The sequence below is a fragment of the Enoplosus armatus genome, chromosome 8 (assembly GCF_043641665.1).
Source record: "Enoplosus armatus isolate fEnoArm2 chromosome 8, fEnoArm2.hap1, whole genome shotgun sequence".
In the NCBI taxonomy this organism is placed as follows: Eukaryota; Metazoa; Chordata; class Actinopteri; order Centrarchiformes; family Enoplosidae; genus Enoplosus; species Enoplosus armatus.
Window position 1 is genome coordinate 3,260,409 of NC_092187.1, and position 17,461 is coordinate 3,277,869.

The 17,461-nt window shown below is 43.3% G+C and overlaps 1 protein-coding gene across 1 annotated transcript in view; it reads left to right on the forward strand.

The window, feature by feature from the left end:
* Positions 1–17,173, forward strand: part of mib2 (MIB E3 ubiquitin protein ligase 2) — a 34,230-nt gene extending 17,057 nt beyond the window's left edge. The window contains exons 9-19 of the mRNA XM_070910482.1: positions 618–780; positions 1,415–1,548; positions 4,136–4,284; positions 4,779–4,935; positions 6,250–6,404; positions 12,516–12,642; positions 12,788–13,048; positions 15,646–15,824; positions 15,964–16,157; positions 16,688–16,753; positions 16,898–17,173. Of these exons, the coding sequence (XP_070766583.1) occupies positions 618–780; positions 1,415–1,548; positions 4,136–4,284; positions 4,779–4,935; positions 6,250–6,404; positions 12,516–12,642; positions 12,788–13,048; positions 15,646–15,824; positions 15,964–16,157; positions 16,688–16,753; positions 16,898–17,139 (1,827 nt within the window). The 3' untranslated portion in view covers positions 17,140–17,173. The remainder of the gene's footprint in view (positions 1–617; positions 781–1,414; positions 1,549–4,135; positions 4,285–4,778; positions 4,936–6,249; positions 6,405–12,515; positions 12,643–12,787; positions 13,049–15,645; positions 15,825–15,963; positions 16,158–16,687; positions 16,754–16,897) is intronic.
* Positions 17,174–17,461: the final 288 nt, after the last annotated feature.

Below are 17,461 nucleotides of genomic sequence, written 5' to 3' on the forward strand. Positions count from 1 at the left end.
ACTCGAGTTACATGACTTGGCCTTGAGTCAGGCTCATGTCATGCATCTTTAGACTAAGGGCATGATGACTTTAGAGTTGACTTGACAAAATCAAAAAAGACCATTTACCATATTTATTTACTATACTAACTATAACTAGAAGGGGGAGGGAACATTTTAAATTTGGTGAAGGGCGCATAATAACTTGTTTATGCCTCAAAGTTAAGCACTTGTTGATCTTGGACTTGACTTGGGGTTTCATAACCAAGACTTGAGACTTACTAACGACTTTGTTTCACCTCTGTGTTCATGTATCTGTGTGCACGAGGATAACTGTGTCACTTGCTAAAGTAAGGCCTTTATTTGGCAGACATCACTCTGACCTACTTCACGGAAATTGGGTGTACATCGGAAGTAATCCAGAGCCGTTTCCTTGAATGTGGCCTGGTTATTTACCTAAAGTTAAAGAGGCACTGAAATTAGTCCTGTAAAAACTGTGAATAGTTCCTGGTTGATTAGTTTTACCTCTCTCTATTTGTCTCTGTCAACCGTCTCCCTTGTTTTTTTTTTTACCCTTCTAAAAGGCCCTTTCTCACCCATCCACGCCACATCCACCTTACTTACTGTTTGTTTCCTAGGTGCTTGGCCAGGCCGGGAAGGTATTGAAAGTATATGCGGATGGTGACCTACGGGTGGCGTTCGGAGGCCAGACATGGACGTTCAACCCGGCGTGCCTCTCGGCCCAGCCCGTGGAGGTGGACGCCAACCTCATGACAGCCGAGAACCCCAACGAATCTGGAAGTAAGGCCTCTGCCGGGACAAAGGGGCTCATCTCTAACACTCCAGCTCCAGCTTTACCTTCTGTCCTCATTCCAGCTCTGCCTCTGCCATGCACGCTTTCGCATACAGGCTGCAACTGTGGCATTCATGGCCACAGTCACCTCCCATTCCCTGTCCGTCTTTTTTCAGCAGTGTGTGTACAGGGTGTCATTTCTTGAAATGTTCTTCTCTATAGCATGTCATGATCCTGCATGTTGACAGCGAGAGGCTTTGGCAGCACAGCAGACATTTGTCATCATGTCAGAAGTTCTCAGCAGCCTCGTAATCATGACTAAATCTATTCTGTGCATGTGTTCACTTCAGCGGATGGGAGGTTGACAACGGAGTGATGTGTGTGTATGTATGTGTGTGTGTTTGTGAATGTGTGTGCGGTCAGATTTCACTGCATGGAGGGACATTTTGACTCATTCCTGTGGTTTTGCATCGAGCTCAGCTTTTGCAAACCCATTAACCAGTTTGTCTGTGTGGTGCTATTTCGGCCCTCTGGACGGCTTTGTGACACCATTTCTAATCATGTCTAATCTTTTTTTTCTCTCTTGTTTGTCCCCTTTTCACAACCCCCCCCCCCCCTCCTTCTGCCTATATCTCTGTTCAGGTACGGTCATCTCAGTGTTGGAGAAGCTGCTGTCTCAGTCCACAGAGCAGGACAATCCCAGCCGGCTGGTCATTGAGGCAGCACACGGCAGTGCCAACAAAGTGCGGGAGTTGGTGCAGAAGTATCCTGACAAGGTTAGTGCAGCACTTCTTCTCTTTGCTGCAGTCCACTGCCCGTTCCAAGAGCGCTTTCCACCAGGACACCAAGACTGGGGGTGGGGAATTTAAGGGCCAGAGTGACTTAATGAGCCAGATAAGGCAGGGGACAAACTATACTCTGTCTGTTTGATGAAGCTGAAGACTCTGATGCTGGACTATCCACACCACTTTAATATCGCTGAAAAACGATTTATTCTGTGCTATAATGTTACAGCACAGCACCGTTTAGTAACTGTCGCTCTTTTTGCTATTTTAAAAGATTTACACACAGAAAAGAGTCAACAACTTCTCTGAACAACTGCTTTATTAATCTACTATTTTTACAATTTACAATATTTTAAACATTTATTTAAACATATAATGAAAAGAGAAATATGGAAATGACATGGAACTAACTTATGAGGAAGACTAATGAGACATAACTACATAAAGTGTTGTAAAGGAGATTCTTAATCTCAGTGAGGCACTAACTTCTGGTTAAATACAATTGTATTTTATGTCTTACCAGATATAAAGAAGAAGGTGGTTTTCCCAATTTTTATGCTATTAAATTACACCAAACATACACAGTGGCAATATAAGTTATATTGACAGTAATTATTACTGCTGTAACATCAAGTCAGAGATGTCATCAACACCTAACCATAGTACTATCATCATACACAAACCATTCCTGTGCATGAAATGATACAAACAGGTTTAGGCAGATATTGGCAGATGTTGGATGGAAACAGTCCTGGATTCTTTGTTTCTTGGTTTTATGGCAGAGGCCTGGAACCAAGAAATGCTTTTGAAGCTGAATCTTAATTGAAAACTGATTATTGTGTGTGGTTAGCGTGTGTGTGTTTTCAGACACTTTCCTCCTCATTCACGCACATTAACATCCTGTGGGGTGCTCTCCATGAGGAGGGTGTGAGGGTCTGGGTTAGGGAGGAACAGGAGAAGCATGCCTCATGCACTAAATCTTGTACTTTCTTTTCATGTACCCAGCATTTATTGGCTGTTGCCTGTGATTATCCAGATTTCAGCTGGAACCGGCTTGCGCTACAGGAAAATATCAAGACATCAAAAACAAACCTATCGTTCAAACTGGATAAGAAGAAAAAAGATTAACCCTGACATTCGTAATCATCTGTATTCCAAACTGTCGTTGTGGCAAAAGTGAGAATGACGTAGAACTTAAAAGCATAAAATGGCTGGCAACATTATAAATGAATAAGAGATCCGATGTAATAATAAGCACTGTGAAAAACAAGCAGGTTAGAACAAGCTTTTCGTTTTCTGGATTGAAACGCACCTGAACTGCTACCGTAGCCTGGCGAGGATGCAGCAGAGGTAGCAGAGCCAGTGGAGAGCGACAGAATAGGGAATCTAACTGAGTGGCAGGGAAGGTGTGCATTAGTGACAAACTATTAACACTGATGAGCATTGCTACGAGCTTACAAGTAGTAGTTCTACTACTGCTGCTCTCAGTTGCATGCTGGCAATCTTTCATACTCCAGACCGTCCACACTGCTGACGGTTGAATGCTGTATTTATATGTCAGTGGAGTGGAGTGGGGTGTATAGGGGGTGACAGTGACGTCGCCTGGTAGTTTCGGTGCAGAGTGTTTCAGGGTACGTCACAGATTTTTAAAAGAAATACTGGATTTTCTCTGAGAAAAGGAAAATGTTCTTCTCTTGCAACTTTATAAAATGGGTCCAGGTTGAACACATGTAAGTTTAAGTTGACTGAACATGTATTTGACTAACTCACAAAAGTGGATTTAGTGTTAAGTTACTCTTTAAGATAATGCTGCTTTTTTTAATGATAAAATATTTCGTGGTTCGATGTTTGAGCCCCCAAAACATCTGATACTGGAGGTTCTTAAAAAAACAAGTGAGGTGAAGTTTTGTCTGTCTTTTTGGAACCAATTAATTATCAATATATATATATATATATATATATAAAGCAAAATCTCTATTGTCTTATGATATATGTTTTCACATCAACTGTAGTTGGTAGACTATTGTTTTTACCTGAAAACCTTTGCTAAGCTCTAGTCTAGTGACCGTCATAAAAACACACATTTAATTTTAAATGAAAACAGAAAACCAAAAGACTTCAGTGAAACCACCACAGTTTGAAGCTTATATGAATCTATGCTAACTTGGGTCAGCCAGCAAAACCTGAATGAAGTTGTTTTTCTGAAATACTTTACTTTGATATAGTTTGTAATTTAGTAAATAACTTTCAGTCAGTTTACTTAACAAATTGCTATGACCTACTGTGGGTTTACATTGTAATACAACATATATTATAATTGCCTTTACAAATGACTTGGACAATACTATACATTATATAACGTATAGGCTGAGATGTATCAGTACTTTGTTATGTTCTCGACTACAGTTCTACTCCGTGATGATGACAACACTACTAATTAGGATTATGTATCAAGTGTATGACGAACGTAGTTGTGTCGATGCTCAGATTATTTCCAGCCAACCTATGTTCAGCTCTGTTAGTGTCCAGGCCATCATCGCCTCGAATGAATCTTCAACCACGTTTGTGTTCCTGGCAGGTGGATATAAAGAACCAGGGCAAGACTGCACTGCAGGTTGCGGCTCACCAAGGCCACATGGAGGTGGTGAAGGCCCTGCTGCAGGCCAACGGCTCCATCGAGGTCAAGGATGAAGATGGAGACACAGCATTGCACTACACTGCCTTCGGGTGAGGACACGCGCACACACACACACACACAGTTTTCCTGCACACATACACACATTTTTTTCAAAGGCAACACACACACACACACACGCACACACAAGCACAACAAGATGCAGCTCTGCTCTTTGTGTCTCTAGAAAGACCTGGAGATTGACGGGTGTTCAGCAGAGCTCTTGCCTGTCTCTTTCCTTGTAATGTGATAATCCATTCACAGAAGTGACAGCATTAAAGTGTTGGCTAATCTGTCACACGCATCTCTTCCTCTCACTGTATTAACACATGCTCAGGAAGTCTTGCAGTAGTGCTAAACCTTGAAATGTCAAGGTTTAAAAGTGGTACTTGTGTAATTTAGCATGTAACCTTTGAGCTCTGTGTAGCGAGATTTTATATACTGGTTTAAATTAACTTTACAGGTTGAATCACTCAATGGAAATGGATGATAGTGAGCTTACAAAGGTGGATGTGTCTTTTTCTGCTTATGGTGTCTTTCGGTCCAGTAATCAGGCAGAGATCGCACGGCTGCTGTTGAGCAAGGGGGCGAATGTCAACCTCCTGAACAACTCCATGTGCACGGCGCTCCACATCGCCGTCAACAAGGGCTTCACCGACGTGGTGCGAGTGCTGACCGAACATTCGGCTGATGTCAATCTCCAGGTGAGAGGGTGTAGCATGCCTGATGCTGCAGAGTGGCCTTTGATGAAAATGTGTCACCCTACAAACGCCAGTGAAGATTTTGGTGTGTTTTTCTCATGTTTTCCTCTCCTTACATATTATTTAACTATATTGATTGGTCTTGATTGATCTGCACTGTGGCATAAAAAACAAGTGAAAACCAGCTCTGTGCTAGTGACGTTTTATTAGCAGTACAGTGTACCATTGCCTTTGTAAACATGAAATGATTAGCCAGTTGCTAACATTTGTGTGATAAGAGACAATAACCCCAGTTCATGGTTTGGCCTGTACTTAAGTTTTAAAGTCAGGGATAAATATGCTTTACTTTAATGAAATCTATGCTAAAAGTGTCTGAGCAGTGTTATAGTAGTTTTTTTGTACAATAAAATGCTATTGGAAAAACAATATCAAAATGTCCCAAACTCCTTGTTCAACCTAATCCATGTTTCAAGGATTGAGTCATATTTCTATTTTGTCCCAAATATATATGTGTGTGTGTGTGTGTGTTTTTTAAAATATATTTCTAAGTAATTAGCTCCTTCAAACCCTTATCATGCCCCTCTCGGGCCTGGTCACTGGTCAGGAGGGATTAGAGAGTGAGCTCATGACTTAGCAAGTAGCCAATGACTGAGTGAGCATCTGGGTAGCCAGTAAATTGGTTCTCTGGCAGTGTCAGTTATTTGCTATACACATGTCATAAGCAACTCACACATTGCCATTTCAAGCAGCTGTAAACACACAAATTCAAATATTTTATGGTATTTGACTGTGACCCTGCTTCACTTCAGCCCCCAGCCCCCTTAAGGCAACATAGTGTCTCTTTTAGGGCATTTTCCAAACTGTCTAACATGCCTGCAACCAGGCCCGGAATTCACTTACAGCATATTTTTTCTGCTTGAGTAGTGTGGCTACTCAGCTAAAAACATGGAGTAGCAGCCCAGAGATTGTTTGTGCCACATACAGTCAGAATGTACTTCAGCATCCACAACACTACTAATATAGACACAAAGTGAGTATACATAGTCTAGATTTCAGGATTACACCAAATTCTGTTTAATTAGAATTAATGATGCTCTTTGGAAAACAAAGTCCCCTCTACTAAGACACTGTGATTCATATAAATGCCATCAAAACACATTTTAAACGATTTTTACATTTTGCTGTGTCATGTGTCAACACTCCTCAAGAAAAAGGCCCAAAAACTACAGTACTAGTTTAGTTCCAATATGTGAAACCGCCTCACTCACTCACTGTGTGTATATTAAAAAAAAAAAAAATGTTTTCTTCCCCAAACAGGATTCATATGGGGACACACCGCTCCATGATGCCATTGCTAAAGACTTCCGCAATATCATCGAGATCCTGGTCGTGGTGCCCAACATTGACTTCACCCAGCAGAACCACCGGGGCTTCAACCTGCTGCACCACGCTGCCCTCAAAGGAAACAAGCTGTGAGTAGAGATCATATCCAAAACATTCTGCAAGTGCATTTTAAAGTGGATTTAGATATTGAAGCCCAAACGTCTTCATAAAATATTTATTGAACTTTTCCAGAGAAGATGGGTGTTTACCCAGGCACTTCACTCTAGTTACTATATATAGAGTTTTCTTGGTCAGCGTCTGGTGGGAGAATGTAGGGACAAATCAGCACTAGTTGGTTAATCAGACAATCAGGATCATCGTGTTATTTCAAACATGTTTTTAATCACACAAATCTGGACAGTCTCCTATAATGTGAGCTTTAATGTTAGCCACTCAGTATGGACAAGTGATAGCCATGTTTTTTAGGTGTGCACTCCCCAAATGTCGCTTGCCATCAAACATGTGTGCACCAAATCAATCCAACTGCTTGCCAACAGTGATGATGCAAAGAGAAAAAAAAATCCAGTCCATGACATGAGTGGTCATGTCTGTGTGTGTGTGTGTGTGTGTGTGTGTGTGTGGGAGGGAGAATCTCTCCTGCGTGTTCAAATGAGGACTCAAGGGTCAACTCTCATCACTATCCGTTACAGATGGAGAGCTCATCTCCCACACAGCCTCATGCTGCTGTCAGCAGGCTGGCAGTCAATATCAGGCAAAAATCAGGCAACATTTACTTTTGCATCCTGTTTCCCCGCATATTGACTAGTCCTCCAAATCTTTTACAAACTGCGAACAATGTACCGGATCATTTTTCCCAGGAAAAACCTACTCAACCCAACAATCGTGAAAGCTTTCATGAAGTGCTGTAGGTTGTGTCACTGCTGTGTCACAGCCCTTATTAAGAGGGACACGGAAAACACATTTATTTCCTCCCAAAATGACTCCATGTATTGTATTCCTCGCTGAATTGAAGTGACGCCAATAGGGAGCTGGTGAAAGATCAGTCCAGCCTTTTTTACTCTACGCCGAGGTGCTTGAGGCCAAACATCAAGGCTGCTTCACTGACATGTGTCACAAAGGCTTCGTTGTCTCATGACTGTGTTGGCTTTAGGCCGGTTGACACTGGAGGTGCTTAATCACAAACTGAGCCTTGACGGCGCACCGGCCAGTCAGGCAGGAATGCAAGACACAACTGACTGTTCTCACAATGATAAGGTTTCATCCCTCAAACACGACTCTTTCGTCCTTTTTCGGCCTTTCTTTGGTGTGCCAGTAGTCACTCCTCTGACCATGTTGCATCACAGTCTGCTCCCACACACCCTGAATAGCCTGGAAATGTTGAGAGAATGCACCAAAAGTGAATGGTTTCTTTTTTTTAAGACATTATCACAGGTCTCAGTAGTACTCTGAATTTATTAAAATGATGTTAGATTATGTATGTTACAAATTTAAAATCTAAATGTTATGTATTAGTGCTAAAAAATACTCAAACAACCTCTACAGTCGTGCAGTTTGTCCTTAGATATGACACTCAAGGACTGTTTACAATGTGCACCATCAGACATCGTCATAGATCTAATGCATGCATTACTGCAACTGACCATCGTTGATTTGATCTGTAATATTATTTTCTTAGCTATTTTCAGCAGCACAATTGATTCATTACAGTGCAATGCTTCATAAACCACATTAATAGGTGATTTATTCGCATTATTTGTACATTAATTCTTATTTTTTAAGTGAAAATCTGAAACTGTGTTGTTTCCAGTGCAGTCAAGGCCTTGAAACGCATCAGAGTAAGGCATATCCCTCTGCTGAGATCCAGAAAGTATCATTTTGTCCACCTGTTTGAAAACAGAGTAAGATAGTCAGTCTCCTCACAGGTCTGAGTGGCTTCTCAGAGTTGCTATTTTTCACAGTGCAACTCTGCCCGAGCGTGGTGAGGTTCCTGCTTCTTTCCTCCAGGGCTTTTACGACCTCATGTGAACTTTCCTTCCCAAATTATAACAAAACCATGTAATGGAAAATTGGCCCTGGCTCTTTTTAAAGAGGTGCCATGAAGGAAAGGAAGCAAGAATGAAAAACACCAGCATCACCGTAAATTTCCTCCCTGAAGCGTTCAAGGTTTCAGTCAGATTTTTAAAGTGTATTTTATGTAATTTGATGGATAATATCTTGGAAATTTATATTCCAAAGAGTGGGAGCCCTGTTACTGTCATTAGTATAGATTTTCAGGCTGTGAGTAGATTACCATAGCTTGCTCCTCTGGTTATTTCACTGCAGACTCTCCACCATCTACCTATGCCAGTTTGTCAAGCACTATAAACCGGTCAAAAATGATCAGAAGTCAATCCATTTTTCTCGTCAAAGGAAAGCTTTGAAGTGCAAACTCCCCATGACCCACATTTCCCTCATCACTCCAACAACCTCCCAGTTCTTTATTGTACGGTTCTTGAAAATGATCCGACAAAGCCCTGTACACGATTGCAATATGTGGACGTATTGTTCGACTGAACAGGGAAAAGAAGACAGCCGGCAAGCAATAACTGCAAGAGAGAGAGAGAGAGAGGAAAAAGAACGGGAGTGGAGGCCACAGTAGACAGTAATTTAATAAATGTCCGATCTGTTCTGGCAAGTGTCATATGTGCAGTGCTGGGAGTTGAGGCTGCAATCCCCAGCATTCATTTAGCCTGACATCAGCCGCTGTGCCACAAGTGGAGACACAGGATTTACAGTGTTCAGGATTAGCTTGGTTCACCAGTTCATTCATATATCATCAGCAGGCCTACACTACATTTACACAGCCCAGGTGCTGTGTGTGTTTTTTGTATGTTTGTTCTGGCTCAAATACAGATTGTAATACACAGTTTGAATGTGCACAGGCATTAGATTGAGCTTAAACACACTTTTATCTCTTACTTAAACTGAGATTAATCTTTGTGGAGTCAATTCAAAATTCATAGCAGTTATTGTATTGAGTTTCTAGTTATGGATATGCTCTTTGATATTCATCCACCTTTTATGTGCAACTACCAAACTACGATTTGCTGTCTTTGCCTGGTGTTTTCCCCCTATTTGGTCAGTTGATGATAACTTTATTGTCCTTAGCTTTGAAAGTAAAGATCATCCATGAAACTAGATTTTTCTGTTTGATGCGACACTATTTAGAGTTCCTGTGAGCAGCTGTGGCCATCCATTTTTAGTTGTTTTTTTTTTTTGTGTGTGAAAGAAAGATGAGAATGTTTTGCTTTGAGTATTTATTTATTGTGAGGAAATGGAAAAAGAGGGCTAGAGGCCAAGTTCACAAATAGTCCTGGGAAAGAAAAGAAACAAGGAAAGCAGCCAGATTTAGAGTCTAGAGTTTTCATCTCGACAGAAGAGGCAAATCGATGGAATGGATGGTCAGTGTGTTTACTGTAATTACTTGAAAAGAACATACCTGGCTGGATTTCTCCTGTAATCTCACATCCTCGTAGCTTCTTTGTTTTCTCCTCACTTTCACCAGATTCCTTTTGTTCCCCAAAACTTTCTTTTATTCTTCCTATTCTTCCAGCCCTTCCTCTTTCTATTCACTCCTGTGTTTCTGCAGTTCCATCGCGCCCTTTGACAGCACAACGAAAACTGTCTGACACACCAGATTTTCTCAGCATACTCTCAAATCAAAATCCTGTATTTTTATTTCTTTTTTTCATTTCCAGTCAAGGCATTAGTACTCGTGATGGGACATTTCTTCTGCTTTTATCAAGCTTTGATCCAAGAGCTGCAGCTGCTGTTACAAACACGTGTGATGCAAACTCCCAAAAATAACCAAATGACGACTTCAGTCTCCAGAAAAGTCATTACCAGCGTGCCCGAGATGCCCTCTAGGTGTTGTGTGTGTGAAGGCATGTTTGTACAAAACTGCCTCAAAACGTCAGGCCAAGTCTGAATATTCATGAACACACAGGAATAACGATTATGGAAATGATGCAGAGAAATGAGGCGCAGTGGGTGCAAAGGTGACGCAACTCACAGGGCTGTGTCTACTTCAGATCTGTGAAGGTGAGGTCCTTAGGAATGATATTTCCCTCTATCAGTACCTTCACCACACACACACACACACACACACACACACACACACACACACACCCACACCCACGGAGCTGCATTGCAGGTACCAATGACCTCCAACACAATGTCTCCCCAACAGCCTTCATCCTTAATAATACACCCAGAGGAGATCCCGACCACGCATGACTATACATGTAACAAATGCATTTAAAAGGTATCAGCAATCTGCTGCTTATGAGCCTGTAAACATTGCAATTTGTTGCTGCATTAAAACTGCCCCTGCTTACACTGATGCAAAAATAATCGCATTTCTCATGTTCCCTCTACGGTACTGGGAGCGGTGTGATACATAAATGATAACACTATCTAGATGCATCATTCAAGAGAGATGGTGTGTTGCTGAGCAGAGATGGCTCACAGCTTGTTTCAGCATCATTCAGCCTGATTTTAGATATTCGGTGTCTTAAGATTGTCAGGAGTCATGACAACACAAATCAATACACACACACACACGCGTACCATATACACAGCAAAAAAAAAAAAAAGCATGCCACTTGTAGGTGAATTAAATGCAAATAAAAACTGGAGTTAAAAAACACATTGCATTGCATAATAAATGAATCATAATTCTGTAGAAAATGTTGTAGGTAAAGCAGTCTGAATGTCTTACATACTCCATTTGGATGTCCTTTTCTCCTTATTGTATGTATTGCATATTTGTTGACAGTGTTTTGTTATATAGTAATTGGCTTTTTATTGCTACATTGGCTAAAAAAATGTATTAATGTTCTGCTGGATTTCTGCATTTACTTCCTCGAGTTTTTTTCTTTATTAATCAGAGTTGATAAGGAGCTGTTTGTCTAGCGATGGAAGTCTAAATGGATCATTCGGCTGTAAAAACAATAAGCATCCCCTTATGTGCTGCCCATCAGTCTGCTTCTGGAAAAACCTCATCTATCAACAGCAGCAAACCCAGTGTTTCCAAACCGTGAAATCCAGCAGAGCTAACCTTAAAATGAGCCTAGCATCCACGGAAAGGTTGGGTCACCGAAGCCTCCGTGGTGGCATGCCAGCTTCCTGGGTGCTCACTAAGGCTGTCGGCTTCAATTTCACACGTCATAAAGCAAACTCAGCTACAGAGCAGAGGACAAGTCGACAGTGCAGCCCAGCCTCACATTGCAGCATCATCCCGCCGCATCCACCACATGAAAAAGTTCAAATAGTCTGGCGTCAATGGATGCGGTCTCATCCATCAGAGATACTTCTCCTCCTTTATTAACCCTCACGTGAAAGATAACTTGCTGTAATTTGACAAAACTAGATGGATGCCAAAGAGGACGGTTAAAACGCGTGACCTCGAAAGATTTTAGCATTCGATGACCTTAGCTGTGTCGGCCGTCAAGCTGTGAGGTGTTGATTGTGATGTTAGTGATATTCTGTCCGTGTTAATAGCACAATGGTTAACTACTGAATATGTTGGAAAGCTACAAGGATGATCGTGATCTACTATTATTTCAGGCTTAAAGCACCAATTTACACATAACACTGGGTCGGGGAGTATTAAAGAAAAGGCCGGCCCTTTTCATGTGGGTTAGTCGTACATCATGGGGGTCAGTTGGCTGTATTTAGTGAGAACTGGCTGCCTGTTGTGCCTCAGTGTTTTCTCGTTACATCAGCTTGTTAACAGTTCTGCAACAGCTGCGTCTCTGTCCAAGCCCACGTCAAGCCCGCTGTGGCACAGGATAATATGAGCTTCACATTCTGAGAGGTTTGTGCTTTGTGCATGTTGTACAGCCTGCAGTGGTGATGCTGCAGATGCACTGTCGCTGTGTCTGATCAGGGTCATGTACGCGATACTAAGATTAAATCAAGGTATGGGTATGAAAGTGGCCTCTTAGATGTAGTGTCGCATTTAACCAGAGAATATTAATATTGGCCTCAACAACCAATATTAGAATCTTTTTTGATACTACTGGGCACTGGGTAGTTCTTTCTGGTAACAGCAATATTCAGCCGCCTGCGGTTTTTGAAAGTGAAAGATAAAAAGCACCGGGGGAAACTATTCCCGGTTACACTGTTGTTAATTTAAGCCATAAGGAGTGTTATGCACTCTGCCTAATTGAGTCTTGTGTTGTTTGTCTTGACGGCAGGGCCACAGAGAAGATCCTGGCCCGAGCGCGGCAGCTGGTGGACGTTAAGAAGGAGGATGGCTTCTCCGCGCTGCATCTGGCCGCCCTCAACAACCACCGCGACGTCGCCGAGATCCTCATCAAGGAGGTGAGCTGGAGACGGGAGCAAATCCGAGTCCTTTAAAACGTCACGCATCTTTTCTTTACTTGCTTCATTTTCATTGCAGCAGAGTGCACCCACCATTTTGAAATACATTGAACGTAAATGTTTTCCCCCACTTCCTCTTCCACAGGGACGCTGCGACATCAACATCCGCAACAACCGGAACCAGACGCCGCTGCAGCTGGCGGTGACGCAGGGCCACACCGAGCTGGTACAGCTGCTGGTGGCCGAGGGCGCCGACGTCAACATGGAGGACGAGGACGGTGACACGGCCATGCACGTGGCCCTCCTCCGCCCGCAGCTGGCCAATGTGATGCTCAGCCCCACCGTGGGAACCAGCAGCACCGAGGAGAGCGGCGAGGGTTGCTCCTCCACATCGCTTTACTGCAGGGTGAGAACTGACATGGAGGCAACAGGGGAGGTGGCATGTTGTTGACTCCTTATTTGTCATTATTATTTATTAAGGGGAACATTCGGTTAGATCAACTAGAGATGGAACATCAGATCAGGAACAACTTTCAAGTTACTGTCAGCAAACAGTATTAATGTTATATATTCATTTAGGATTCTTAACTGTTCTGTGATTATAGACATTACTCAACTCATAATGGGAAGGAGGTATAATGTGAACCACAGCTGTTGAGTCATGCATTACCACTGAATTCTGGGTGTTGTTGGGACTGAATGAGCTGAAGAGTGACAACTCGGCTTTCAAAAGATGTGAACACAGGAAGAAATGGCCGCCTAAATAAAGACTGAAGAGTCTGTTACTAAAGAGACAATTCACAAAAAATAAAAGGACTAAAGGAAGACAAATTCAAAGAGGAGTAAATATAGGCTGAATGAGGGGTGAATAGACACTAAACGGCGGGTAAATAAGGATAAATGCAGTCTTAAGGAGGTAAAAATAGACTCAGCGAGGTAAATAAAGGCCAGAGGGATAAGAAAAGACTCAATATTGAAGCAGGGAAGGAATGGTAAACAAAAACAGAGGGAAGGAATGTGAAGGTAATTGTTAATAGTGTGGGGGTTAATCTAGGATGAATGAGTTAGTTGGTTTTACCAGGTAAATGACGGGATGAAAGGTAAGAGGAGGGAAAGAAGTCAGGCGGGATGACTTTAAGGAGAGGGGTTAACTGAGGAGAAAGGCCTTTGCTTTGGTGTAAACAGCAAGAGGGAGGGGTTAACTGAGGAGAAAGGAATCAGGAGTGCACTGAAGTGGTACTATATTGAAGTCAAAGCAGGCGTTACGTCTATAATATGTCGTTTCTCTGGAGAAAAACAACACTTGTATAAAGAATCGTACAGCTTAATGAAGTTTCTACATTAAGTATTTTCTTAGAAAAAAAGATTTTTTTTTTTTTTTAAATAAGATTATTTGACTTTAATCTCATGTCACGGCTTGAAGAGAAAGTACTGGCAAGAGACTGAGAACAAGAAGTGAAGAGGGCCCCACTTGGCAAAGACGGAGCTCTAGTTAAGATGCCTGTGACAAATTTAGGAGTACGGTGGAAACGCACCACGTCATTTTTCCCCAGATAACGTCTCGAACTTGGATAGGACCACGCTCCGATAATCCAAGGAATCTAAAGAAGTATTGTGGTATTATTCATCCTCGAAGGCACGGAAATGACGCACTGAATCCTCAGGCTTCCCACTAGTATGTCTAACCTTAATGTAACACTCTGACCTCTGCAAAGATCCCAGTCATCGACTACTTATGGCAATGTTAACATTCATTATGGCAAGCAAGGATAATGCTACTGCTAACAAAGAGACAGTTATTTGAATGAAGCCCTTGTATGAAACTGAAGGATGCATGTGAGAAGCATTGAACCGGTATTAATGGATTTTTTGGCCACTTTGGGGGGGGCCGAGCTGTAAACACAACATTGACTTATTGTTATGGGGATGTGTTGGCAAACAGCACTCATGGAGGAGCATTGTAGCAACGTTCATTTGTGACCTGGAAAATGTAAGTCCAATATTCACTCTCGGTTTAGCTCTGTTTTTGTTTACTCCTGAGGGCAATATCAGATTCTTCAGCTGCTAAATGCTCCATTATGTCGGCCAGCTAGTCGCTAACTTGCTCTGTCTGCTGTTTGGTGCAGAGCAGGTAGTGTACAGTGGGCGTATCTAAGCTACAGCAACAGTAACGGCAACGTTGTGGGTCATAAAAACCGAAACGGTGAGCTCGAAGATGCTGAAATGTTGCAGAGTTGGGTGGAAATTCTCTGTGGATGCATCACCACGAGTGACACCTCTCACCTTGTACACAGTAATCTAATCCAACGTTAATACAAAAAAATATTGATTAAGCAGCTTTAAACCCCCGCTGCGGGATTGGATTCAGCTGATGTTAACATTGTAACTGTATCTACCTGGTGATGAGGATCAGAATTATAATGTCACAGCATCTCTTTTAATACTCCTTCAGAGAGCCGTTGACTCACAAGAACTAGAACTCAGTAGTCCTCATTGAGGGACCTTGACTCCGTGCTTTGTGATACGAGTGCTTTAAAAACTGTTACATCAGTTGGTGTTGATATTATTGCGCCAATGAAGAATGTCCTTCCCTGGTCTACATGACCGCAAACACTGCAGCTCCACTCCACTCAACATCCTGGGCCCCGGCCAAGCCAACACACACACACACACACAAATACACACACCCATGAAGGTGGCTAGACTGAAGTGCTCAGGGCTGCTTTGGCCGCTGTCAGCAGATGAGTTATTGGGGGAGTTCTTCAGTGCTGATTACATCTGGGTTAATGTATCAGCCGTAGCTGGATTGCGCTGCTTTTACTTGCTCCCAGTCACTGCCCTTGACGAAGTTTTCAATGATCCACAAGATCACTTCTTCACCGTATTGAGAGCATGTTTCTAGAACGGGGTCTGCCTCAAAATTAGTTTTAAACCCCAACTTCTTCTCCCTCCTCTCTCCCCCCCCATCATCATCATCATCACCATCATCGTGTGTATCCACAGCTGAGCGCTTCAGGTCTTCTGGGGAACACCGAGCTGAGTGTCGGCGCAGCTATCGCTTGTTTTCTAGCGCAGGAAGGGGCCGACATCAGCTACGCCAACCACAAGGGCAAGAGTCCCCTGGACCTGGTGGCAGACAGCACCATGCTGCAGCTCATCAAGAGCTTCTCTGAGAAACACAGGTAGATGTCTGTCAAAGCAGTGCTAACATCCATGATGCCTTTGGATGATATTACTAAATATGTTGATAAGCTAAAGAGTAGATTTTTTACATGCAAATGATCAGCTGCTACAGATGTGTTGGTGTGTGTTGTCTGTCAGGTTGCAGCGTCTGCAGGCCATCACATGTGGACAGGGCCTGAGCAGCGCCAGCCTGAGGCGGGTCCACACTACGCCCAACACCATGACCAACCTGGTCCTTCCCACACCGCCGGGGCCCAGCGAATGCCTCATCTGCTCCGAGCTGGCCCTGCTGGTTCTCTTCTGCCCCTGCCAGCACAGCGTGGCCTGTGAAGGTGGGTGGAGACTGGACTCAGCGGAGGGCTCTGTGATGGCCATCGGGAGGGGAGAGGGCGGGGGTTGATGGAGCCAATGGCAGCAAAGGGCACACTGTTTGTGAACAATCATAATGGAGATAGAACACTAGGGGGAAAAAACAGATTTTCGGGTGAACTGATTGGTGTATGATTGTATTAACAACTCGGCTTACCTCGCCTCTTCAGCATACATTTATCAGTTCATGTGTAATTCACATGTACACCTTGGCAGCAGTTGTGTGATCTTTACTCTCTTTAAGGTCTGTTACCAGTTTAAAACGAGGCTGTATAGGATTTTAACACAAATAAGCGTTAGCGGAGCAAGACTGTGGGGACTATGACTTCTGTCATGGTTACATCTATTAAAATGACATCACAAGGCCACTTGTGATGTTGTCGATGTTTGAACGCCCTGAATTTTTACTCTACTGTTTCCGTCACTTTCTATTTTATGATGTTTAATAACGTGGACAAATTCTTTCTCTCGTATCATGTCCTTGTCCGAACAGAGTGCGCCCATCGAATGAAGAAATGCATCAAATGCCAAGTCACAATCACCAAGAAAATTAGACAAGGTAAGACGAATCCTCTTATTCTTGTTATCTGGGATGCGTTAATAGGACAAGGACATCACGGACAGTTATTGTCCAAGTCCTTTATTGCTTTGACATGATTCATGTTGATGAACCCCCCCCCCCCATCACCCCACCCACCCACAGACCAAACGGAGGTGGACTGCAGCCCTGGCACCGAGAACTCGGACCAGCACAACCTGCTGGAGCAGCTGCAGTCTCGCTACCGCCAGATGGAGGAGCGAATCACCTGCCCCATCTGCATCGACAACCACATCAAGCTGGTCTTCCAGTGCGGACACGCCTCCTGCATCGACTGCAGCGCCGCGCTCAAGACCTGCCCGATTTGCCGGCAGACCATCCGCGAGCGCATACAGTTATTCGTCTGAGCTTCTCTGTCCTTTCAGCTGTTAACGACCCAAAGAGGATGTAGGAGGGGGCTGGAGAGAGGCAGGGGTGGGAGGGGGCAGCTGTTACCTTTTTGAAGACCCAGTGACCTACATCTGCCTGTCGCACCCTCCTGCTCACCCCACCCCCATGTGATCGAATACTCGCTCAGCCCATAGGTTGCTTTACTGTAAGACGCTGTGTTACATCGCTGAGAGTCCTCTTGTTTGTTACGTTTTCAGTAGTTCCCCTCTCCAGCAGTGCAGGCAGGAACACGCCGAGAACTTCATTTTCGGCATCAGAACTGACGTTCCAGCGAGCCCG